At 42.6% G+C, this 25,941-nt stretch overlaps 1 protein-coding gene across 1 annotated transcript; it reads left to right on the forward strand.

The window, feature by feature from the left end:
• Positions 1–765: 765 nt before the first annotated feature.
• Positions 766–25,941, forward strand: LOC141108187 (sulfotransferase 1C1-like). Its single transcript, XM_073599518.1, has 7 exons — positions 766–967; positions 5,458–5,580; positions 11,729–11,826; positions 11,905–12,031; positions 13,154–13,248; positions 25,040–25,220; positions 25,667–25,941. Exons 1-7 carry the CDS (start codon positions 841–843, stop codon positions 25,777–25,779), a joined length of 864 nt encoding a protein of 287 aa, XP_073455619.1. The 5' UTR covers positions 766–840; the 3' UTR covers positions 25,780–25,941.

A 25,941-nucleotide genomic window follows, 5' to 3' on the forward strand; every position in this document is an offset into this window, starting at 1 on the left:
GACACTTGAACCTGATGGTTGCCTTCCCATAGGCCGGCAGGCTATATTTTGAGATCATTGAGCCTTTTCCTTCCATAGACACCTAGTATATTATACTACATCCATTTTGGGTAAGTGTGCTTGTTTCTTTCCAAAGGGATGAAATGATATGTAATAAAGACATAGATTTTTTTCACGAGGAATGGGAAGAATAGCTATTTGTGGATAAAATGCTATAATCTGACCTATACGAACACTCTAATAATATGTTTGTATTTTTTGATATGATGTGTGATTTTCTTTTTTTTTGTTATAGATCTGTTTTTAAATTGTCTGATTTATCAATCTCAATGAGCCTAACTCTTCTGGTCCTGCAAAGCGGATGATCCGCAAAACGCGTTGACCCTTCTAGCAGACCTTATGCACAGATTTGTTTGTAATGTATTATATTATTATTGCTTTTTATATTGTGTAAAATAAAGACAAAATTATTTTAGACATTGTATGTTATTAGTATCTGTTTCTATGTTTTTGTGCACACAGGGGTATATTTAAAGTCCGATTCCCAACACCCATTCTCCCTCTTTGCTACTATATACGGGGTGATACCCCTGTGATCTCATATTTTCAATATAGTTACACTCCTTCCCACAAACACATATATTAACTGGGGTGCCTGTGCCAGGTTTCAGGATCAGCTTAATATTTGAGAGGAAAGGTTGCCTAATGTGTGTTTTTGATTCACAATGCTGAGGCTGCCACTCCCTCTTATCTTGGGATATAAAGTTCCCTGGAACTTGTGTTCAGTCCAGTGTAAAGCATGAGTTTTCACTTGTGTTCACTTGTTGACGTGGTATCATCATGGCAGGTAAACTAACTGTTGTAGAGGGCATGGCTCTGGCTGAAGTTATTGCTGCAAACTGGGAGCAAATCTACAACTTCCAAGCAAGACCTGGGGACATCTTGATAGACACTTACCCAAAATCTGGTAAGCACATAGCAAACTCAAATTTTTTTTTTTTCAATATTTAATCTAGAAGATATTCATTTAGGTTTATACTTGACACTGTATAGAGAAGACTTAGACAGATTTATTTCTTGAATTAGAGCTGTTAGACTAGTGAAATGTACCAATACTCTGTGTATTGGAAGTGAATAGATACTTAGGAAGGTCCTCCTATTTCCTTATTTCACAGCATGTTTTGTATGTGGCTAACCTTAATGCGCTCTTTTATAATAAGACATCCAGAGCAAAAATTGGATGACAATTTATTGTGTATGGAGCAGCACTGCTGACTATGGTAGGAAATATTTTCAGTATACTCTGCTTAGCATCTGTGTCAGTAAGAGTTAATGTGCATTTGGCACAAACAATTGTAAGTTTTATGTTAACATGGTTATCAGCAGCTTCTCACAGGACTCAGGTCTTGGAATAATTGAACCCTTAATCTTCTGTAATATAAATATTTTGTGACTAGAAGGTAGCAACTTCATGAAAATACAAGGAGCAATGACACTATCCAACCTTGCTGGCTCCCCCTGCAGGTTGGGTGCTTGTGCTGCCTAGAGTTGTTGTGATCCCCACACCCAATGTACGCAAAAGAAACAGCATGCATGATATGTACATTTGTTAAATAAATCTTTTACTGGATTCACTGGAGTGCAGTCATTTCTTCTATGAACTTCATGAAAAAAGTTTACATTTTAAAATTCCCAACAGTTTTGTCTAACGTGTGTATTTGTTTCAGCTAATGCTCGTAATGGTCTTTTATCATACTAAACTTTTACTATTGATTATTACAGGACCAGTCCACCCACAACTGTTCCTACCCACCTTGTGGTGTGCCCACTCTTTCTACTTGATTTTATTTGTTTGCATATGCTGTAAAAGATTAAGTATGAAATTGTTGATGCTGTAGTCCCAACATCTGATATAAAACAACTGAATCATGTCCCCATAAGGTTTTACTTTTTAGATATAATGGACACTGCTATTTGTATATGAAGGAAGCAAGAGTTGATGGTGTAAGGGGGAATAGGGATGAAAGGAAAAGGAGCAAGAGCTGATGGTAAAAAGGGGGATAGTTGTGGAAAAAAACAACGGTGTAAGTAAAGGGGCAAGTAGAGGGAGCAAGAGTTGATGGGGGGGGGGGGTGGAGAAAGGAGAGGGAGCCAGAGTTGGTGGTGGAGGGGGGGATAGAGGAGGAAGGAGAGGGAGCCAGAGTTGGTGGTGGAGGGGGGGATAGAGGAGGAAGGAGAGGGAGCCAGAGTTGGTGGTGGAGGGGGGGATAGAGGAGGAAGGAGAGGGAGTCAGAGTTGGTGGTGGAGGGGGGGATAGGGGAGGAAGGAGAGGGAGCCAGAGTTGGTGGTGGAGGGGGGGATAGAGGAGGAAGGAGAGGGAGCCAGAGTTGGTGGTGGAGGGGGGGGATAGAGGAGGAAGGAGAGGGAGCCAGAGTTGGTGGTGGAGGGGGGGATAGAGGAGGAAGGAGAGGGAGCCAGAGTTGGTGGTGGAGGGGGGGATAGGGGAGGAAGGAGAGGGAGCAAGAGTTAAAGTATAACTAAAGGAAAAATTGATTTTCTTTTTGTTTTAGATAGAGTGCAGAGGGATTAGAACACTTGTCAGTTATTATAGCTGTCTGTGCTCCTGTTTTGGAGATTCTCCCTCTCTATCCATCCTGTTTATCATGATCATTGAAAGTAAAAGAAAATCCCAAATTTTGGGTTGTCCCCAGAAAGGTAATAGGGGGTAAATCTTCCTAAGGGGGTACTAAGTCTGGCGAGCTAAGGGTCCCCAAGAAATTCCCTTAATTTGCAGGGAATTCCTCTCACTTCCTGTGTGGCTATGGGACAAGAAATAAAGGGAAATCTCTGCAATGGGACACGGATGGCAAAACAAAAATCTGACACGAGTTATAACTCTCCTTTACTTTATCCAAAATTTTAAAAAAAGATTTGCTTATAATTTTACTTTAAAGCGGTTGTATACAGCTGGAAGTTTTTTTTTTTCTTCCTGCAAGGTAAAGTCAAAATGGGCTAGTATGCATCGCATACTAGCACATTATGTAAAAGTTGTGAAACCTTAAAATGTTCCAGCGCTGGGATGCTTCCATTTTCACCTGTCTTCCGGGTTCTTGGGCTCTGGCTCTGTGATTGGCTGGAGCCGCGATAACATCACTCCTGCGCATGCGCGCGGGAGCTGTCGTTCACAGCACAGGGCTGTGGAACGGCACCCGTGGCTGTTCCAGAAGGAACGGCACCCGTGGCTGTTCCTTTCCTACCGCATGCGCCAGTAATGTCACTGGCTGCATGTAATGTAAATATCTTCTAAACGGTACACGTTTAGGAGATATTTACACTACCTATAGGTAACCCTTATTATAGGCTTACCTATAGGTAAATGTCAAAAGACGGAGTTTACTTCCTCTTTAATGGTGGAAGAAGGGATAGGGAAAGAAGGAGAGGGAACGAGAATTGATTGTGGAAAGGTGGATAGGGGGTGGAAGGAGAGGGAACTGAATGAGGTGCAAGATGGTAGAAAATTATTTAACAGCTTCCGGACCGCCCCACGCATATATACTGCGGCAGGGCGGCCCTTCAGCGCAAAATCACCTGTACCTGCTGTAACGGCAGGCTCCTATCATGGGACTGTGCATTTAAATCTATATTTTTCACTATATTGTTTTTTTATTGTTGATTTCCATTCAAGATACATATATTTTTTTTTACTTTAGCATTTTTTTCACTTTAACTATGCTGATGACACTGGGAAAGGTGCAGAGCTGGCACAAAAGAGAGGGACACTGCTGCAACTGGACAGAGGAACAGAGTGCCACAGAAGAGGGGGACACAGATCATACAGGACAAGAGTAGAGTTAGCACAGAAGAAATGGACACAGACAGAGGGGAAAGGAGCAGAGCTGGCACAGAAGAAGTGGACGCTGACAGAAAAGGTGGACACCAACAGAGGGGAAAAGAGCAGAGCTGGCACAGAAGAGGTGGAAACCGACAGAGGGGAAAGGAGCAGAGCTGGTATAGAAGAGGTGGACATCGACAGAGGGGAAAAGAGCAGAGCTGGCACAGAAGAGGTGAACACAGACAAAGGGAAAAGGAGCAGAGCTGGCACAGAAGAGGTGGACGCCGACAGAGGGGAGAGGAGCAGAGCTGGCACAGAAGAGGTGGACACAGACAAAGGGGAAAAAGAGCAGAGCTGGCACAGAAGAGGTGGACGCCAATGGAGGGGAAAGGAGCAGAGCTGGCACAGAAGAGGTGGACACCAACTGAGGGGGGGGAAAGAACAGAGCTGGCACAGAAGGGAAAGGAGCAGAGCTGGAACAGAAGAGGTGGACACTCGACAAAGGGAAAAGGGGCAGAGCTGGTCTGGCACAGAAGAGGTGGACACCAACAAAGGGAAAAGGAGCAGAGCTGGCACAGAAGAGGTGGACACAGACAGAAGGGAAAGGAGCAGAGCTGGCACAGAAGAGGGGGCACCAACAGAGGGGAAAGGAGCAGAGCTGGCACAGAAGAGGTGGACACCGACAGAGGGGAAAGGAGCAGAGCTGGCACAGAAGAGGTGGACACCGACAGAAGGGAAGGGAAAGGAGCAGAGCTGGCACAGAAGAGGGGGCACTGACAGAAGAGAAAGGAAAAGGGCTGGCATAGAAGAGGGGGGCACTGATGAAAGGATCAGCGCTATTGCAGGACAGGGGGACACTGATAACACTGGGGAAAAGGAGCAGAGCAGGGTTTGGGTGTAGACAGACAGGAGAAGAGGCCACAGAAGTGGAATGTAACATTTAGTTTATGCTCACACTAATACTGTGCAGTAAACACTGCGATCATGTGCATGTTTCTCACCGCATTGAAATCACACTGCACTTGCAATCCGCAGCGGGCGTCAGTACAATCTTAACGTCACCCTAAATGCAGGTCGCAAACAGTGCGTTTGCTGGCACCAGATTGCATGGTACAAAACGACCATGCAATTTGGTTGCAGTGAGATTAAAAAATTGCTCAATGTACGTCTTTCGTGTGATGCTGTGTGTTATGAGGCCATTCAAAATATCACATGTGAATTAAACAGAAAAGCAGTGCGGTTCCTGTGCAATTCACATGTGGTTCATAGGAGAATATTATTAAGGAGGAGAATGAAGATAGTTAACATGCTGAGGTTAACATATGGAAAATCCCCTTACATTCCTTAATGGAAAACATTGTATATTGTGTACTCCCTCCCTGTGTATTATACATGGTCCAAAAGTCCAAGATTTGAGAAACCATGGTATTACTGTCCAACATCTACAGAATGTATACAATTGGGTTGAGTAGACCTGTAATAATTTCTGCTATACGCTGTCTATTGTTATGGGAAACCTATGTAAGGATAACTATTGCATAGTGTAGATCAATCTCTTTGTATATATAGTGAGGCTTGATATGTCTGGGTCTTTGATGAGAGAACATGTGAATTTCGAATTTCAGGGACCACTTGGATGCAGGAGACAGTGGATCTGATCCTACATGACGGCGATGAGAAGATATGCATGAGAGCACCAGTATATGAGAGAATTCCCTTCATTGAACTCCTTCATATGATGAAGCCAGGTCAGAAGACATTGTGAGAATAGACTGATGATTGTATGTACACACACACATCCTCAGTGTGCCACCATAGCTACGTTGGACACTGAGAAACTATAAAGAGCGGTTTACCATTCACAGGCCAAAAACTAGCAGAGGTGGGTTTTTGGACATAGGTAAAGGAACAGTGGTCTGTAAAGAACAATTTATTAAATGCTAAGCTCAAAACACCTGCCCAGTAATCAAGTAGGGGCTCAAATATCGTGATAACATGAAATCCAAATGCTGTAGCTGTTGGAACCTCTATCTACTATTAAACAGTTCAAGGGGATTGTATAAAAATGTGGATATGATATGGCTGGTTACAGGCACATCCAGACAAAATTCTTGAGATCCTGCTGAGAGCTTTATCATATTACCAGTCAGAACAGGCTGTATTAAGAGAGGAATCGCATGTTTTTTTCATTACTCTCTGCCCAGAGTTGGAACATTTCCAGGGGTTTGATAACATGGCACAGGTTATTTCAAGTTGGCATCAAGCAGTAATCTTGTTAATCATTTACTTGTTAGGCTTGTGAAATGGCCTGATGGACAGATGCATAAGACATAGCAATAGAAAGAATTTAATACTGAACATAAGAGCATACTCTTACTCTTATATGATATGCTACAGTGGTTATTATGGGCAACATAAGTTCCCTTCCTGGTTTGTAATACAGAAAAGACCAGAGACTTAGGATAGTTATGTCACACAGCGGCAATTGGGTTACCAGACTTGGGTGAAATTACACTTGCCATTCTATCAATAATGTGGCAATATAAGTGCATTTTATTTGCTAAATACAATTTTATAGTCCCCAGATAAACTGTTAGCCCTGTTTGTCATTTTTCAGGTGTAAACTCAATTTTCTAAACTATTTGCCATAATTAATATTTTCAGCTCTCATTGACCCATGTTACAGAAAATAACAAATTGTACAGCAAATAACAATTGTTGGAGCTTAGTGAATTGAGCACAAATGTGGCTGTAAACCCTTACATATACCCAGTGAAGTGACTGGCCTCAGGTGATACACAGAGATAAAACAAACCCCACTACATAAGTTGTACCTGTTTATCTGCAGTCTTCTCTTCTCTATAGCCATTTGAAGTCCAGAATGAATAAAGCTTGTCTGAGATGTCAGAAACAAGGAGGCAGGGTGCTAAAATAACACACTACAGAGCTCAGTGAGGAGAGCTCTGAGAGATTATTGGAGGGAAGCCCCCCCCCCCCATAAACAGCACACAGGAACAGAGCTGAGGCTGTCAATCAGTTGGAGCTTCCTCCCCTGTCACCTTTCTTTTCTTGATAGAGCAAAGTAAGAAAGAGGAATACAAAAAAAACACCACATCCCAGTATTTTAAGAACAGAATTGGAGGACTAGAGGTCACAAGCCTCGGGACTTTAACGGTGTTATATATTGGGATATAAAACCACTGATACATCAAGTAAAATATGGAAATTTTATTACAAAAGATAAAAAACACGAGACAACTTTGTATTCTTATCACAAATTCAGTTGTTCCACTAAAGCATACTAAACAGACAATACCACTCTCTCAACATGTTTCGCTCGGCAGAGCTGCCTCAGGAAATTTTTGGTGTGGCGTCTATTGTGCTATAAACAACAGAAGATTGAATAAATGCTCATGTTGAAATATGGTATGTAATAAAACATACAGGTTAGCATAAATATGAAAACTATGCAAAAGGCATCAAAAGAGAAATATATAGAGAAATATCAGGTATGGGGCATAGAAAAACATTTATGACAGTAGTGGCTACAGAGATAAAGAAACAGTGAATCTTACCAGAGCTGCTTAGTATGTATATATCACTTATGATTGAAATGACGAAATACAAGTTTCATATGTGCACAGAAACACCCTGCCTCTTCACATTGATCACCATAGGGTTTGCAGAAAAGGACAAAAAGTTTGTTTGGAAGTTTTTTCCTGTTAGGAAAAAACAACACAACATGGTAAAAAAGGCATATATATGTATCAAAGTACAAGGATCATAAATGGAAAAATCCAGTTATCTGTATAAGAAGGGAAAGCAAGTTACCTTCAATAAATCGACACAGTTGAATCAATTGTATATTCTTGAATCGCACCCACAGTGATGAATAAATATTCACCTCAATAAATCAATAAATTGGATGTTGTTGGTGGGGGGGGCAGGTGGTCTGGAAGACCCCAAGTGTGAAAAAATAGAGGCCCAAGCAGACCAAACACTGATGCTCCCCAGGTGGAAGACCTAAAAAATATCTATACAAAGAGTCAAAACAATGTGTGGAACCAAGTTCCAAACACGTCAATCCAAAAAATGCTTGTATGTAAAAGAATTATTCTTACCAGTGATAGATGAAGCAGAGGATTAGAGGATGGCCAGGAGAGGTTTTAATCTCACCCTTCTCCTCGGTGTTTTGGACAGAGAGTAGCGGGGGAAGCCACCGTTTTATGTCCTTAACCGGCGCGGCAACGTCTGACATCATCACCGCGTCGCAGACATAGGGGAGAGTGCCAGTGCGCATGAGCCAAGGCTTAAATGACAGCGCATAGATGGCACGGGATGCATACAGTCTACGGCGGCCATTTTAGAAATTCTTATGCGCACACAGAGTGGATGCAAAAGAATTATTCTTACCAGTGATAGATGAAGCAGAGGATTAGAGGATGGCCAGGAGAGATTTTAATCTCACCCTTCTCCTCTGTGTTTCGGACAGAGAGTAGCGGGGGAAGCCTCCGTTTTATGTCTTTAACCGGCGCGGCGACGTCTGACGTCATCGCCACGCCGCGGACGTAGGGGAGAGTGCCAGTGCGCATGGGCCAAGGCTTAAATGACGGCGCATAGAAGACGTGGGATGCGTACAGTCTACAGCAGCCATTTTAGAAATTCTTATGCCCACACAGAGTGGATAATGGGACAGAGCCAAAGTAAATCCAAGGGGAAATACAGACTAGACCGTGTATACCGAGCGGAGCTACATGGTGAAAAGGACTGACAAATAAACAAAAAAACAAAAGGCCAATAAGGACTGACTGATTCTACTAGGGCTCAGATGGATCAGAGTATTGATTAAAAACTGACACATGAGTGCCCGGGGTGTCCGTACAAGCCCGGTGGGAAGACAATGCAGAGCAAAAAGACAGAATGTAATGGTGTGCACATAAAGTCTAACAGCAGGTTTATTTGAAAAGAAAAACTGCTTGATGAGTCAATGGGTATGATAATAACCCAGAACAACTGATGTCTGAAAGATATAATTTAAAAAATATAAAAATTAATGAATTAGCAGTCATTAGGGAAGGTTCATTGGATATCTCATAGCCATAACAAAAATATACAATCATACAGTGCATTTATTAGCAATATGCAATATCTATAGTAACCTAACATATTAGGAGTTTACCATTCTAGTATATGATAGATAAAGATAGAAATGAGAAAAAAAAAAGAACACAAATAAATTGTTCATCAGAGTGTGCCGTATTTGGTCCTAAAGAAACTACTTAAAACTTAGGGCGTCATTTAACCCAGGGTACTTGAGAGTACGTAGATCAGAGATCCACCTGGCCTCACGTTGCAATAAAATTTTGTCATTGTCACCCCCTCTCTCATTAGGGGGGACATGTTCTAGGGCAAAAAAGTGCATCTTCGAATCATCAAAATGATGGCAGAGGCCCATATGGCGACTTATGGGTGTCTCTATCCTCTTTTTAAGTACTAGGGAAACATGATCCCTGATGCGATGGAAAAAAGGGCGTTTAGTTTTCCCCACATTGAATGCTTCGCATTCACACGTCATTAGGTACACTACACCAATGGACTGACATGTAGCCAAAAATGTGGGTGTATATATGCGTCCACTTGGGAGGGCAACACTCTGTGACGCATAAATGTATCGGCAGTATACAAATTTGTGGCATGGCCTAGTCCCTTTAGTGCTAACAGTAGTTGTAGGGGAGGGGGCATAATGACTATGCACAATATTGTCCCTGAGTGATCGCAATCTTTTGTATGTTATCTCAGGATATTCCTTCAGATATTTTGAGACATTGGGATCCCCCATAAGGAGGTACCAATGTCTCTGCATTGGGTCATGCACCTGCTGGTGCTGTCCTGAGAAACGGGTAATCATTCCCAATCTAGTGTTGTATTTTTTGACCATGAATCAGATTTGATCGATCCTGTTTTTTTGCTTTAGCATAACCCTTTTTAAGGCACTTGTTACTATAGCCTAAAATGGCTGCCGTAGACCGTATGCATCCCGTGTCATCTATGCGTCATCATTTAAGCCTTGGCACATGTGCACTGGCACTCTCCCCTACGTCCGCAACGCGGCGATGACGTCAGACGTCGCTGCGCCGGTTCAGGACATAAAACGGTGGCTTCCCCCTCTACTCTCTGTCCGAAACACTGAGGAGAAGGGTGAGATTAAAAACTCTCCTGGCCATCCTCTATTCCTCTGCTTCATCTATCACTGGTAAGAATAATTCTTTTGCACACAAGCTTCCTCTGGCGGTGCCAGCATTTTCAGATTGACATGTTTGGAACTTGGTTCCACACATTTTTTTTTACTCTTTGTATACATATTTTTTAGGTCTTCCACCTGGGGAGCATCAGTGTTTGGTCTGCTTGGGCCTCTATTTTTTCAAACTTGGTGTCTTCCAGACCACCTGCCCCCCCCCCCCCCCCCACACACACACACACACACACACACACACACACACACACACACACCAACAACATCCAATTTATTGAGGTGAATGTTTATTCACCACTGTGGGTGCAACTCAAGAATATACAATTGATTCAACTGTGTTGATTTATTGAAGGTAACTTGCTTTCCCTTCTTATACAGATAACTGGATTTTCCATTTATGATCCTTGTACTTTGATACATATATATGCCTTTTTACCATGTTGTGTTGTTTTTTCCTGACAGGAAAAAAACTTCCAAACAAACTTTTTGTCCTTTTCTGCAAACCCTATGGGGATCAATGCGAAGAGGCGGGGTGTTTCTGTGCACATATGAAACTTGTATTTCGTCATTTCTTTATCTCTGTAGCCACTACAGACATAAATGTTTTTCTATGCCCCATACCTGATATTTCTCTTTATGTTTCTCTTTTGATGCCTTTTGCATAATTTTCATATTTATGCTAACCTGTATGTTTTATATGCATACCATAATTTAACATGAGCATTCATTCAATCTTCTCTTGTTTATAGCACAATAGACGCCACACCAAAAATCTACTGAGGAAGCTCTGCCGAGTGAAACATGTTGAGAGAGTGGTATTGTCTGCTTTAGTGGAACAACTGAATTTGTGATAAGAATACAAAGTTGTCTCATGTTTTTTATCTTTTGTAATAAAATTTCTATATTTTACTTGATGTATCAGTGATTTTATATCCCAATTTACAATACCGTTAAAGTCCCGAGGCTTGTGACCTCTAGTCCTCCAATTTTCTTCTCTTGGTGCCAGGAAAACTTTTCAGAAGTGACTCATGCAGATAGAGGAATGAAGCAGTAGACAGGAATAACAGTGCTCATAATTGAGACAAGTACACACGATAGAGGAATATGCTTTAAGTCTTCTGTGAGGTGTCAGTACTTTACACTTCAGGGCCTGCATGCATCAATCTGATCCTTGCACATGTTGCCGTGAAAACTAAGACTGATGACACAGGCAACTGTGCTCCTGGCAATAAATTTCCAGTGGCAGGGTCACGCAGGAGAGCCTTCCACTTACCTCTGTGAAACTGCACTCCTGCTAGCCCTGGATGCTGAGGATCTCTCTATTGCTAACCAGGGAAGAACATCTTGCTGGTCTGGCTAGCGAGAGGGCAATTCCATATAGACTAGTAGACGGTTTCTTGGCGATCTGTACACTAGCAAAGTGGCGCTAGCATCAGGATCACCCATATGACATCAGGCTAACAGGAATAGATGGCTACTTGTAGCCATGTGATGATTCTCATAATAAAGTGATAAGCAGTTGGAGTTTGCCATATTCTGCTCTCTGTAGGAAATATTCTCTTGCTTTGCCATCAGATGGATATATTTTGGAAAGGCAGACAAAATAGGCAGTAAAACATCTATCTCTAACATCTACATTGCAGGGATTGAAGAGGTGAATGCCAGGCCATCACCACGAGTACTGAAGAGCCATCTGCCCTACCAGCTGGTTCCACCATCATTCTGGAAACACAACTGCAAGGTAGTTGCACTGAGCAATGTTCATGAATCCTACACTGCAGAAGCGACATTGACTGGAATGACAGTATTTTCTTTACAGGTCATTTATGTGGCACGCAATGCCAGAGATACTTTGACTTCCTTCTACCACTTTGACCATCTTGTGCGGTTCCACCCAGACCCAGGACTGTTTGAGGACTACCTGCAGAGGTTTATGAAGGGAGACGGTGAGGGGGAAAGATTGCATTAAGGTTTATTAGGGTTAAATCTGTAGGCACATGGCAGCAGGTGACAAAATGTTTTTGACCCTTTTAGAATTTTTCTGATGGCTCATGGGGTTTGATCTCATATCCATAATAAAGCCAGTCTTATTTAAAGCTGACCTAGCTAGAACTTTGACAACATAAAAAACAAAACGTTTTTTGTAGAGAAACAAATAAACAAAAAAGAAACAGGCAGGCGAAATAATTAATTCAGTCTCCCCTCCTCTAGAAATTGAGATTTATATGATTATATCATCTATGGCAGGCATCTCTATCCAGGGAGTAGATAGTAACCCTGGATAAAACCTGAACAAAGATGGAGCTATACTTACAGAAAGGAAGACAAAGGCTTTGCAAGAGGGAGTAATGTGATCTCTGTGAGACATAAAACACCAAGCATGAAAGAACTTACAATAAAGAACTGCAGCTAGGTATATTAAAGCAAAGCATGAACAAAATGAATCAGCAGTCATTGATTTAAAAAGTATGTGAACCCTATCTGGTAACTACAGGGAAATATTTTGTGTTTGATAAATGAAAATATCTTCATGTATTGACTGATTTCAGATTCCCAATTACGATCTTTTATTCAACACCTGTAGATGAAATGGTGCGTATATGAAAGCTGAAAGCAAAAATATCCTAGAGGCTTGGGCCTGTTCGGCAGGATTTTCCAGTGAGGTTACGGTTTAGTGTGTGGCTGTATCAAATTTTTCTGAAATAAAAAAATCCTAAACCAACAATACATAATATTAACATAATCACTCAGTAAATATAATGTGCAGCCATTATGTAAATCCTGAGACATTTCCAAGAAAACCCAACAAGGGTCACATTTGGAGTCGACAGGGAAGATTAGAATGAACAGGTGGGATTGTATCCTGAGGAATTAAACCGTGTAGTGGGACAGCTAAGATTGAATCCTGCAGTGAACACTGTAATGTCAATTGTGTCTTGAAGAATTGGGCTTTGTAGTAGGACAAGTAAGAATGGATCCTGCAAGTAAAGACTGTAGTGTAGATAGGTGATAAGATTTTGCTCATCTGTTCTTTTTTGTCTGTTACCTGTTGTTTTCTATCTGCGCAGTGGGCTGGGGCTCCTGGTATGATCACGTGAAAGGTTTTTGGGCAGTGAAAGACAAACCCAACATTTTATATGTTTTTTTTGAAGATCTCAAAAAGGTGAGCACATACATAAGCATATATTTTATTAATGAAATGAACAACCTGATTTTGAATTGGAGGAGATCTGGGTATATAAAGATTTTCTTTTCTTATGTTACTTTTTGCTGGATTTGCATAGTAAAGAGAATGGAATCAATGTCTTATAGGTTCAACCTCAAACACAATCCAGCCATTTAAGGTCAAGTGCTGGCAAAACAAACTTCCAAAGTGATGGAGGAGAGTTTAGACCGAATGGAATAGAAAACCCTTCCTGATCCTACAAAGACTTTTGGATCAATGCTGTGGCTCAGAATATTCCCACGCCAATCTTTATAACTGATTAGCCTTAATTTTCTTCTTTTTTTTTTTTTTTTAATTTTTATTTCATTTCTTAAACAAACAAATAATACACGACAATACATCATACACATTGAACCTGAAATATATTGGTAGAATATTAAGATCCCATCATAACAAAAAAGGAGAAAAAAAAAGGAATATAGTAATTACCGAAGAGGATATTTTATCTAGGCCATACCATGTATCCATTCAAATGTCAAGTCTCACCCCATATACTAAGGAAACAGGAGGAAGCAAACATTAGTCCCTTCTATCACCAATAGCCCCAGGTATCCCCTATAGGGGACACCCAGACTATGATTCATTACCCCCATCTATATTAGATGCCGTGTACGATTTGTCCAACCACTTTGCCCAGACTTTATCGTACTTACTAGGGCAACCCCTATTCTTATAGGTGTCGCTATACAATTGAAGATTATTATTTATGAATTGTTTCCAATATAAAAGCATAGGAGGACAGGGTTTCTTCCAATGTAAAGCAATGGCTTTTCTTGCATAGAATAATGTTGTATTAATAAATATTCGCTCAGTCACTGTAGGGGTAATAGCCTCTACCAAACCCAACAAACAGACATTGAAACCGTTAAAGGAGCAAAAGGTGATAGAATTTAATAAATCCACCACCTCCACCCAAAAATTAGCTATATATGGGCAAGTCCAAAAGATGTGTGTGAAATACCCCCGAGATGCTCCACACCTCCAACACTTAGAGGAGCAACCAGGATTTATCTTTTGTAGCCTATAAGGCGTGATAAATGCTCTTTGTAACAGTTTAAATTGGATCATATGGTCCCTCAAGGAAACCAGAGATCTCAGAGGGAAATCCCACACACCACTCCAATCCTTCATATCAATATCTGGTTTATCTCGCATCCACCTAGCTCGAAGACCCTCTAGTGGCAAAATAGAAATTAAAATAAGATGAGAGTACAGTCTCGAGGTAGGCTTATCCAGACACTCAGACCTAAGTACTAATTCTAGAGTGGACTGTATCATCATTAAAACTATCCTGTGGAAACTGTGCATGAAAATTATGAAGAAGCTGGAAGTATCTAAATAGATGGGAACTAGGTAAATTGAGGTAAGTGTAGAAAAAGTAGATCGTTTCTGATCAGCAACCACCCGAGAAAGTAATTTAATATTATATTTAGTCCATGCAATAGGCTTTGGTGTTTTAAAAAATTGAGGAAGAGTAGGGTTAAACCATAAAGGGGCATTTGGAAAAATTGCACCCTTTGGATAACACTCACATCTAAGACCAGCTGTAGTAATCGATATAATTATTAATATTATATCTGCGTATTAATTTGTCTAGTCCCTACCATTGGTTGGTCTATTAAACTCTGAGCACATGCTATTGTTAATATCACAATAATACCAGGTTAGCTATGAAACCAAACACACGGTGCTGCTAGTAAAACAATATCTTATTTTATTTCCCAAGGAGTTAGGAAACTATCATAAAAGTACTAAAAGGGTATTACAATGTTACATAGCTTACAATCAGAACACACTTTACTAACAGCACATCTCTACAACATATAACAACAATGAAATATCAAAGATACTTATCACACATGGTTTCCTCTGCGGGTTCTGGATGATAAAAGGGGTTTGGGCCTCATGGAATATAGGCCCAAGCCCTCTGTCAGAGCAAGGTCCCAAGATAGCATAGGGAGACCCTTACAGCAGGCTTCTCAGCAACCAAGAGAGGGATCAAAAAGCCTGTGTCTTCCTTTCATTCAAACATACACGCCCACTTGTAGCCACCCCCATTTGCCTTTTATCCAATATACATTGCCGAGGAGGTATCCCTCCCAAATGTCTGCCCATTCTCCAGGAAGCATGGTATATTGTCCACCTGGGCCAGCGTCTCTATTAGCCCTGTGTCAGATCTTCAATCGACATCTTGGCAGCAGTGGTCTCTTTGAAATTTGTACTCACACATGTCATAGCAGGTGGGCTTGAGCCAAGGCATTGTTCTTCTGATCACAAAGCTTTGATGTGTTTCATTCCTACCTGGCTGTGTCAAACAGGAAGTGAAATACCAGAAGTAAGATATTAAACCATGTTGCTATCCAACACCAGCCTCTCAGGCTCGAATAGTATTAAGCATAAGAATAATCACCTGGTAAGGTGCCCTACGACCCCTAAATAAAAGTACCTTAGGAGCTTCTGTGGAACCTACCACTGCTGATTCCAGCCGAGTGGAGGAGTTATATAAATATGGGGTTAGCCACCATACCGCCGTAACCAGCAGAGTGGCCAAAGAGTATTTGTATGAATCTGGAAAAGCTAATCCTCCCTGTTCACAAGGGCGCATCAGGGTACTTAATTTATACCTGGGGTTTTTCGACCCCCATAAAAAAGATGAAAACAGCTGATTTAATCTTGTAAAAAAGGATACAGGGAACCATTGTGGAGAATGTCTAAATAAATACATACATTTTGGTATAATTTTCATTTTTAAAAGATTAATGCGTCCCAATAAAGACAATGGTAGAGACTTCCATGCCTTCAATTTTGACCCAATGTCTCCCAGAATCGGAGTCAGATTCAAAGACATAAATTCAGAAGCTTGACGGGAAATTACAACTCCTAAATACTTGAAATTATCCACCCACTGCAGTGGAATATCCTTCAAAGCCGTGCTACGGGCCTCCATATCTATTGGAAACAATAATAACTTAGTCCAGTTCAGCCCTGTAACTGTATAAATTAATCCAATATCTCTAGGGCCCCTTGGAGCGAGGGGACAGTATCATTTAAAAATAATAGGAGATTGTCTGCATACAAAGCTACCCAGTCCCCCAACCAACTGATCCACAATCCCTTAATATTGGGGGGAGTGCGTAAAGCCTCCGCCACCAGCTCCATAGTAATCACAAAAAGGGTTGGAGAGAGAGGGCAACCCTGCCGAGTTCCCCTAAATAATGAAAAGGGAGATGACAACCCTCCTCCCATTTTTACTGCAGCTGTGGGATTCCTATATAAGACCTGTAACCATTTTATAAATACCATTGGAAAATCCATTCTGCGGAGTACTTCCCACAAGAAGGGCCACTCCAAGGTATCAAAAGCCTTTTCAATATCCAGGGAAGCATTGACCCTAGATCCTATAATAAGATGTGAGGCATAAATATTAGTATATAATCTCCTCAAATTCACATCAGTAGCCCTGCAAGGCATGAACCCTATCTGATCTGAGTCGATAATATTCAACATCAAAGGTTGTAGTCGTCGGGAGATTAACTTAGTCAAAATCTTGAAATCCACATTCAAAAGAGCAATAGGCCTACATGAAGCACAAGAGAATGAATATTTTGGATGCTTGTAGATTAAAACTATATGAGCATGACTCATTGAGTCCGGCAAGGCTCCCTCCTTCAGACAATAAGAGTAAAGAGAAGCCAATAAGGCTCCATGAGCCTTATAGAATTCAATTAGAAGGCCATCCGACCCCTGTGACTTCCCCAATGTAAAGGCGCCAATGACAGAAAGGACTTCCTCCAATGTTATAGGACGTACTAGCATCTCCCACTCATTATCTGTTAACCAGGCCAATGCGACTGAATCCAGTCAACCCACCAATTCAGTCGATTGGAAATCAGAAGGCAACTGAGATGTATATAATGTCTGATAAAATTGCCGAAAAGTCTCCAAAATTTTAGGCTGTGTACAGGCCATATCTCCAGAGGAGGTGCGTATTTCCGAAATCGGAAAACTAGATTGTTCATATTTATCCATCATGGCCAAAAAACGACCATTACGGTCTCCCTGCTCAAAAGACTTCTGTTTATTTTTATATAGATCCATCCTCGTGGCCTCAGTCATATGCAAATATAAGGCCCATTTGCTATGGAGTAAAGCATTAAAATTAGATTCTGAAGGATCTGCAGCATATTGGGCTGTTTTTTCATCTACTATAAACTTCAAAGCGTCATTCTTTACTCGTTGAGACTTATTGACCGCTTTAATAGTGGATATATATTGTCCTCTTGCATAGGCTTTAAAAGCATCCCATAGTATTGCTGAAGTAGATGACCCTGTATTAAACTCCCAATACTCTACTAGAAGGGATGGGATTTTATTAGCTATATCTGGATGTGAAATCCAATGAGTGCCCAATCTCCACTGTGCTGCATCACGAAAGTAAGTATTTAACATCTTCCATATCCGCTAGTGTCGCCGAATTAAAAAAAGCTAAATCTATGCGGGAGGCGGTCTTATAAGAGGTTGAAAAACAAGAATATGATCTAATTAATGGATTTTTCCATCGCCGAGCTTCTACCAGGTCTACCATCTGGGCCCAATTAGAGAGCTCTACAGAGAATTTTTTAGGAAGAATTGGTCTATCCAAAACAGGACCAAGTATAACATTAAATTCGCCCATTATCAATAGCTTAGCTAGACCGTACAAATACATTTTTTCCACAAGACTATATAGGAGGGTCTCCACAAAAGGAGGTGGTATATACACACTGAAAATTATATTTCCTGACAGGCTCCATGGCAGCATACGTGTGGGTAGGCTCCGCCTCCATAACTACCCAATAGGACCCCCTCTCCCATAAATCTTTGCTCTAGGCTGCTATCCATGTTCCTTTTTTGTCCTCCTCCGTAGGACCAGGTGTTGGTTCTCCTACCTGAAGATAAATCCTCCCTACGATCGATGATGCCGAGTGCCTAAGATTCCTCCGATAGGCCCTGACTGTTAAGCAGGGTATGGAGTGTAAAGCAGAGTAGCGCTGAAGATTGGATCGGTTCGTCTATGTGCGCACGGTCTATTGCCTAATGTTTCAGGCGACCATTATCTGCTGCCAAGTCCGGTGTGTATGTGTATGGAAGGCGTTCCTCGGCCCAGGTGATCGTAGGTGGAGTGGTAAAGTTTTTTTTTTATTTCATTCACATATGGCAGCAGTGTTTATGTGTATCATACCTCTGTGTGTTTTCTTCCTGCTTCCTGGTGTCCTAGATTGGCGCTGACGCTCTCTGCGTTCCAGCAGCCGCTCTCTCTGTGACTTCCGGGTACCGGCGTGCGTTCTGCGCATGCGCGGACCCAATACGAAGTCGAGGCTTGGTTCGCGCATGCGCGCGAGCGTCTCGCGTCTGACGTCGGCGATGACGTCACGGGCGCCACTTTTAAAAGCTGTGAGAAGCTTTCAGAGCCCTGGGAATGATCGTGGGGGATACAGCGACTTCCCGGGGCTACTATCTTGGCGGTTCAAGGTAAGACAATCTCTATTGTCTGGGGTTGGAGGTCTGTTGTCAGTCAGCTGATCCTGTGAATCTGTCTCTGCAGCTTCCTATTGTATTGACATTATGGACTCCTCACTGCCCCCTAGTGGCCAGCCCGCTTGTAGCAGGTATGTTTGCAGTTTTGCCTTTCTGCCTGTACAAGGATTGAGAGTAGGACACCAGCTGATTTTCTTTTCTATCTTCTCTGTGTTTCTTTCCTCACAGCCCTACTAGGTCTGATCCACACCGTAGTTCTCATAAAGGAAGTGGATCATCAAAATCACACCACCGGCAATCTTCCTCCAGGTCTAGCCATCATAAATCTTCCAGATCTGAACAGCGCAATAAGAATCCTTCTCACCCCCCTTCATCTCACTCTAAAGAGAGTTCAGGGAAATCATGCTGGGGATGTAGGATGCCTGTTCCAACAGACAAATCTCTCTGTGATCACTGCTTTTCTAAAGCCGCAGATGAGAGGGATGGTGCAGACCAGCGTTTGGAATCTATGGTTAGGCGGGTTGTGAAAGAATCTCTACAGGAGAGAGAAGCCCAGCAGCCCCCTGTGATTCCCCATCAGACCCATTATGCCCTCCAGTGGGCGAAGGTTCTGTGCATGAGACATGGGATTCCTCCCAACCAAGTCACCCTTCTGCTCCTGTTTCAGACAGCGAATCGGATCTGGAAGATCCTGGCGTGGGGTTTGAGTACGCTTTAGTTCCTTCTTTGGTAAAGGCAGTAAAGGAGGCCCTGAAGTGGGAAGATCCAGTTACTTCCCCCCCAAAACAGAGGAAGTTTTTTAAGCAGCTCAATAAGGAGCGACAATATTTTCCTTTTCTCTCTGAGCTAGGTGAGGTCATTTCTGAAGAATGGAGCAAAATGGACAAGAAAAGTTCCATGCAGTCAAAGGTCTCGAAACTATATCCTTTCAAGGAAGAGGAAGTAAAGCACCTTGAATCAGCCCCATTAGTGGATGCGGCTTTAATGAGACTAGCAAGATATGCAACGCTTCCCTTGGAAGACACTGTATCTTTTAAAGATCCTTTGGAAAGGCGAATTGATGCAGATTTAAAGAAGATCTACCTGACGTCAGGAATGGCATGTAAGCCAGTACTTGCAATAGCTGCAGTTTCCAAAGCTTTGGAATCTTGGTCTGATAATGTGGATGAGTTCTTAAGAGGTATCTCTACTGAAACAGCTAAAGATTCTCCTATCCAAGAGATCAGGCTGGCATCAGCTTTTCTTGGGGAGGCATCTATTGATGTCATCCGCCTGATGTCCCGGGTTATGTTGGCAGCTGTTTCAGCTCGTCGTGCCCTATGGCTCCGTCCGTGGTTGGCAGACCCAGCTTCCAAGCAAGCTTGGTGCCGAATTCCGTTTGAAGGTTCTTCACTGTTCGGCAATAAACTCGATAGTGCCATAACCCGGGCCACAGGTGGGAAGTCTGGTTTCCTCCCTCAAGACAGACGCCTACAAAATCAGAAACGCAATTTTCCTAGAAGACAAAACTCTGATCGCGCTAGGGATGCGCGCAGCTACAGACCTGGTCGGGAGTTCTCTAGATCCTGGAAAGCCAGGCAGTCTTCTTTCAAGAAACCCGTAAAAGGGGGTTCCTCTGGTAACCAGGACGCCACAAAGTCCTTTTGAGATTGGGCCCGCTCAGGCATGCCAGGTGGGGGCTCGTCTTCGCCACTTCGGGCATGTCTGGGCGGCCTCAATTCGAGATTACTGGACCGTCAAGACGGTCTCCTCCGGTCACAAGTGGGTTTTCAGCAATACCCCAAGACTCAGATTTGTTCCCACAGCTCTTCCAGGTTCAGAAGAGAAAAAGCAGGTCCTATTAACCTACGTGAGCTGTTTATTGGATCAAGGCGCAGCCGTCCCTGTTCCAGAAGACGAACAAGGCAAAGGCATGTATTCTCCTCTGTTCATGATACAGAAGAAAAACGGTACATGGAGGCCAGTAATAGATTTGACACATCTCAATTCTTTTATCCGAAAAGAAAAATTCAAAATGGAATCTTTAATTACGATCCAACACTCAATACATCTGGGAGATTGGATGATTTCAATCGATCTGAAAGATGCATACTTTCATGTGCCAGTTGCAACAGAATTTCAGCAGTACCTCCGCTTTGCGGTAGGCAATCAACATCTGCAGTTTACATGTCTACCCTTCGGCCTAACAACGTCACCTCGGGTCTTCTCAAAGGTCCTGTTGTCAGTTGTGGCTCTACTCCGTATCAAAGGGGTTCGTCTCCACCACTATTTAGACGACCTACTTCTCCTAGCTCAGAACGAAGATCAACTGTTAGAGCACAGGAGCTTAGTCATCTCCACCTTGCAGGAATTCGGGTGGCTTCTGAATCTAGAGAAGAGCCATTTAGAGCCAACACAATCTCTGGTGTTTCTAGGGGCTCACTTCAACACATTGGAAGGCACCATCTCCCTTCCAGAGGAGAAGATTGGAGTGATTCGGGACAGAATACACGCAGCCCTAGCGTCGTCTCACCTCTCAGCTCTCCAATGCCTGAAAGTAATTGGCACAATGACAGCTACCATTCCTATGGTGAAGTGGGCCCAATGGCATACACGACCCTTCCAAAAAGGGTTCCTTCAGCAATGGGATTCTTCCAGCCAAGTCCAGCGCATACACCTTACGTCATCCATGAGGACGTCTCTTCTTTGGTGGCTTCAAGGGAAGAATCTGCGCAATCACCATTTAATCATGCCCATCTCATGGGTCACGTTAACCTCGGATGCCAGCAGTCGAGGTTGGGGCGCTCACTGCCTTTCAGAAGTGGCGCAAGGCCGATGGGGTTTTTTCCGCTCGGGGGATTGTCTCCAACATCCTGGAGCTGAAGGCCGCCTTTCAGGCACTCCTGTCATTTCGTCACCTAATAGAAGGTTCATCTGTGATGCTAAGGTTGGACAATACAACCGCGGTGGCTTACATAAAGAAGCAAGGTGGAACCCGCAGCTGGTCGCTGCTACAGGAAGTAGAGCCAATAATGAGCTGGGCTCAGAAATATTTGTCCAACATCTCGGCAGTTTACATTCCGGGGGTCCAGAATGTACAGGCAGACTTCCTCTCGAGAGTACAAATGGACAACAACGAGTGGTCTCTCCACAGAGAGGTGTTCGAGTGGCTTCTGACCCTGGGAGTACTTCCAGAGGTCGATCTATTTGCTTCTCCATGCAATCACAAGATGCCCAGATATTATTCGAGGTTCAGAGACCCTCAGGCTTACGGGATAGATGCTCTCTCAGAGCGTTGGAAGTTTCAGAAGGCTTATGCCTTCCCTCCGGTACCGGTGATTCTGCAATTCCTCCGGAGGCTCAGAACAGAGAAGGTGGAGATCATTGCAGTGATTCCTTTCTGGCCCAACAGGCCTTGGTTTCCTCTGTTATCACTCCTGAGTTATCAAGACCCAGTTCCCCTTCCTCTCAGGCCGGATCTACTGTCGCAAGGCTCGAGGTTACACCCATGCCCATCTTGCCTACACCTCAGGGTGTGGTTCTTGAGAGGGAAAGGCTTGAATCCCTAGGCTGTCCGGAAGAAGCTATTCCAACTCTTCTTAGTGCCCGGAGGGGAAGTACGAACAGAGTATATGAACGGATATGGTCTAAATTCTCTGATCACATGTCTTCCCGGTCAAATCCGTGTAAGTCTCCAGCAGTAGAAGACATTCTAAGTTTTCTCCAATCAGGGCTGGACCTATCTTTAGCAGTCAGCTCACTAAGAGTGCAAGTTTCAGCCATCTCGGCCTTCACAGGAGTATCGTGGGCTAATCATACATTAGTCCGTCAATTTTTTAAAGGAGCTATCAGGCTTAAACCTCAGAGAAGACCTAGGTTCCCCAAATGGGACCTTCCTATTGTCTTGGATTTTCTCTCCAATCTCGGATCAGATCCTGACAAACCTCTTTCCATGAGAGATCTCACGCTCAAGACCACCTTCTTAGTAGCCGTGACGTCGGCTAAAAGAGTATCAGAGATTAGAAATTTAGGCTCAGAAGAACCTTTCCTAACCTTTTTTTCCAGATAGGGTAGTGTTGATTCCCATGCTTGGGTCAAACCCTAAAGTGACCTCAGTCTTTCATGAAAATCAAGAGATTGTACTTCCTACTTTCAGATCATCGGACGATCAGGATGTTCATCCACTTGACGTAGGCTACACTCTAAAGCAATATCTGGAGGTCACAAGTCCATTCAGACAAACGGAATTCCTCTTCGTTCTTCTTCATGGCAAAAACAAAGGAAAGCGAGCTTCGGTCAGATCAATCTCTTCTTGGATTGTGCAGACCATTCAGAGGGCATACAAGGCAAAGGGCTTGGCTCCTCCAGAGGCAGTGACGGCTCATTCGACCAGAAGTATCTCGACCTCGTGGGCAGCTTCAAGGCATGTCGCGCCTGAAATCATTTGTAGAGCGGCTTCCTGGTCTTCTATAAACACATTTGTTTCTCATTATTGTGTTGAGCCTGCGGCTCTGTCATCTATTAATTTTGGTTTACAAGTATTGTCGGCTGACAATGTAAAATAAATTTGGTTTCTTTGCTCAAACATTTTTGCCCGCCCGTGTGTATTTTTGGGCGAGTTATTTCCCACACGTATGCTGCCATGGAGCCTGTCAGGAAAACGGAAAATTTATATCAAATACTTACCGTAATTTTCCTTTCCTGATAGGCTCCATGGCAGCAGGAGTCCCTCCCAAAATGTCTGGAGTAGGCTAGTTACGGAACATGGATAGCAGCCTAGAGCAAAGATTTATGGGAGAGGGGGTCCTATTGGGTAGTTATGGAGGCGGAGCCTACCCACACGTATGCTGCCATGGAGCCTATCAGGAAAGGAAAATTACGGTAAGTATTTGATATAAATTTTCCGTTATCTCTGGCCCCACAGAAGAAACACAGTAAAACATTTTTACCCTGGGGGGGTCAGAGAATACATCTTCCACTGTGCAGGGTAAGGATCTAATAATCAATTTCGAAACCCCTCTAGAAAACGTGGAATATGTAGCGTGGTAAGCCTTCTGTACCCAAGGCTTCTTAAGGGCCAAAAGCTTGCTCCCCATAAGGTGAGTTTCCTGAAGTAACACTATATGTGGAAGATAACTTTTCAAATACTTAAATAACAATGCTCTCTTAAATTTTGAATTGAGGCCACGAACATTCCATGACAGAATAGAAAAGACCTCTTGGTCACGTGATGTCATCTAAAAGGAAAAAATATAAATGCTTAACTAATTAATTACATTGCAGAATGCATTGCAAAGTGATGGACCTTAGAAACAACAAACATCTGAATGAACAAATTTAAAAAAAAAATAATAAAAACGAAACAATGTGAATAAACATTTAACAAAAACACACCCCATGGGCGTTAATATGCCCTTCCTACCTTTCTCCAATGCCATCCCCAAAAAACAAGAAGGCGTGGAGAAAGCCTTATCCCAAAATCTATCAAAAGTAGGCAACTATAATCTACTTGTCCTATAAAAGGGGGGGGGGGGGGGCGGCAAAGGGGAGGGCAAGAAGAGGTGCCCCCACAAAACAGTTCACTCCCACCGCCCCAGATCTATACTCCGAGGCAGGAGGGGGAAGCTGTAGTTGATACTGGGGGTGTCTAGGAGAGGTCAAAGAAGTGCTGGTTGGTGTTCCTGATGAAGGATTATAATTCACTTATCGTCCATCTAGCCAGATGGAAGCAGCAGCTGGGGTGTCAAAAAAAACTGTCTGTCCGCCATCTATATTGCGCAATCTGCTAGAAAAAAGAAGGCTAGGACTTACGGCGTTACTGAACTTCTTAAAAATAATCCGGAAAAAATAATAATTTGGTATTTTCAAAAGGTATATATATATATCTTGTTTAGCTCTGGCAGCTGCCAGAACCCTATCCCTGTCTCGAGAATTCAATAATCGTAACAGAAAAGGCCTAGGGGGGCCCCAGGTTTAGATGGTATTGGTGAACAAAGGTGGACGGCACACTGCCTAGGCCCAAAACAGCCTTTGTTATAAGAAAACCATGCAACATTTTTTAACCTTATTGATTCGGGCATTACAATCCACAGCTTAAAGGCTCATATCCAAGAAACCTTTTCCATGCTGATGGTAAAATCATCCCTATTCAAGATAATACTGATATCATCCTGTTCTTTATACAGCAATGTAGTTCATTTTCTTCATATATTCTGATTACTCTCTCTCTCAGAACCCCTCACAGGAGATTCGGAAAGTGGCAAAGTTTCTAGGTAAAGAGCTGTCAGAAGATTTAGTAACCAAAATTGTAAAACTCAGCTCCTTTGAACACATGAAGAATAACCCCATGGCCAATTATTCTGAATTTCCTAAGGAACTTCTTGACCAATCGGAGAAAGGCTTCATGAGAAAAGGTAGGCTGTAGCTTTGATAAATGGGTGCTAATGATTTTATCCATTCGAACGTCAAGACTGTGTGGAGCCAGTAAAGTCCTGCCCTAAATACACACCAGTGCTTTATATTTACAGTACAATTTTCTACAAAAAGGGATGTAGTGTGGAACATGGTTGAATTCAGTCAATGGGTAGGTAAGAATTCTAGAAGGGAATATCGTGGGAATTATTTGCAGCTGCTGGACCCTTCATGTATGGCTTATTGCCGTGGGTGGAGTAAGAAAATCTTCCTAGAACATTGTGTAATTATGGGTTGCTGGGTGCAACTACTGTATAAATGAAGAACAGAAGATGGGGTCTAGGTGGATTGCTCCCTAATCATCGCATGAACATACTTTCATTTTCTACAGGAGGGGAGCATAAAACTGTTGCTGACATTTTCAGAATTTGTCTTTTTGTGCTGGCAGGTAAAGTTGGAGATTGGAAGACATCGTTCACCGCTGAACAGGACAAGATCTTTCAATTAGATTATGAACGTCAGATGAGTGACACCACTCTGAAATTCCCAGATCTGAAGTGAAGAATGGATATGGATGCTGTTAGCAATCAGGATGAGTCCCTGTTTTAGGCCTGCCCATCGGTTACCTTCAATGCACTTCCCCCTCATCTTAGTTTAGTTAAAAAAGTCCTATGTTCTATCATATTACACCATGGAAATAAAACATAGGTATGGTTTTAAAAA

This window comes from Aquarana catesbeiana, linkage group LG09 (genome assembly GCF_042186555.1).
Source record: "Aquarana catesbeiana isolate 2022-GZ linkage group LG09, ASM4218655v1, whole genome shotgun sequence".
Taxonomy (NCBI): domain Eukaryota; kingdom Metazoa; phylum Chordata; class Amphibia; order Anura; family Ranidae; genus Aquarana; species Aquarana catesbeiana.

What these genes read in the sequence shown, in the direction of transcription:
- LOC141108187 (XM_073599518.1), top strand. Translation starts at nt 841, where the DNA reads ATGGCAGGTAAACTAACTGTTGTAGAGGGCATGGCTCTGGCTGAAGTT. An exon ending in GAGGTTTATGAAGGGAGACG is followed by an intron (nt 12,032 to 13,153) that starts GTGAGGGGGAAA and finishes CTATCTGCGCAG; the next exon opens with TGGGCTGGGGCTCCTGGTAT. An exon ending in TTTTTGAAGATCTCAAAAAG is followed by an intron (nt 13,249 to 25,039) that starts GTGAGCACATAC and finishes TCTCTCTCTCAG; the next exon opens with AACCCCTCACAGGAGATTCG.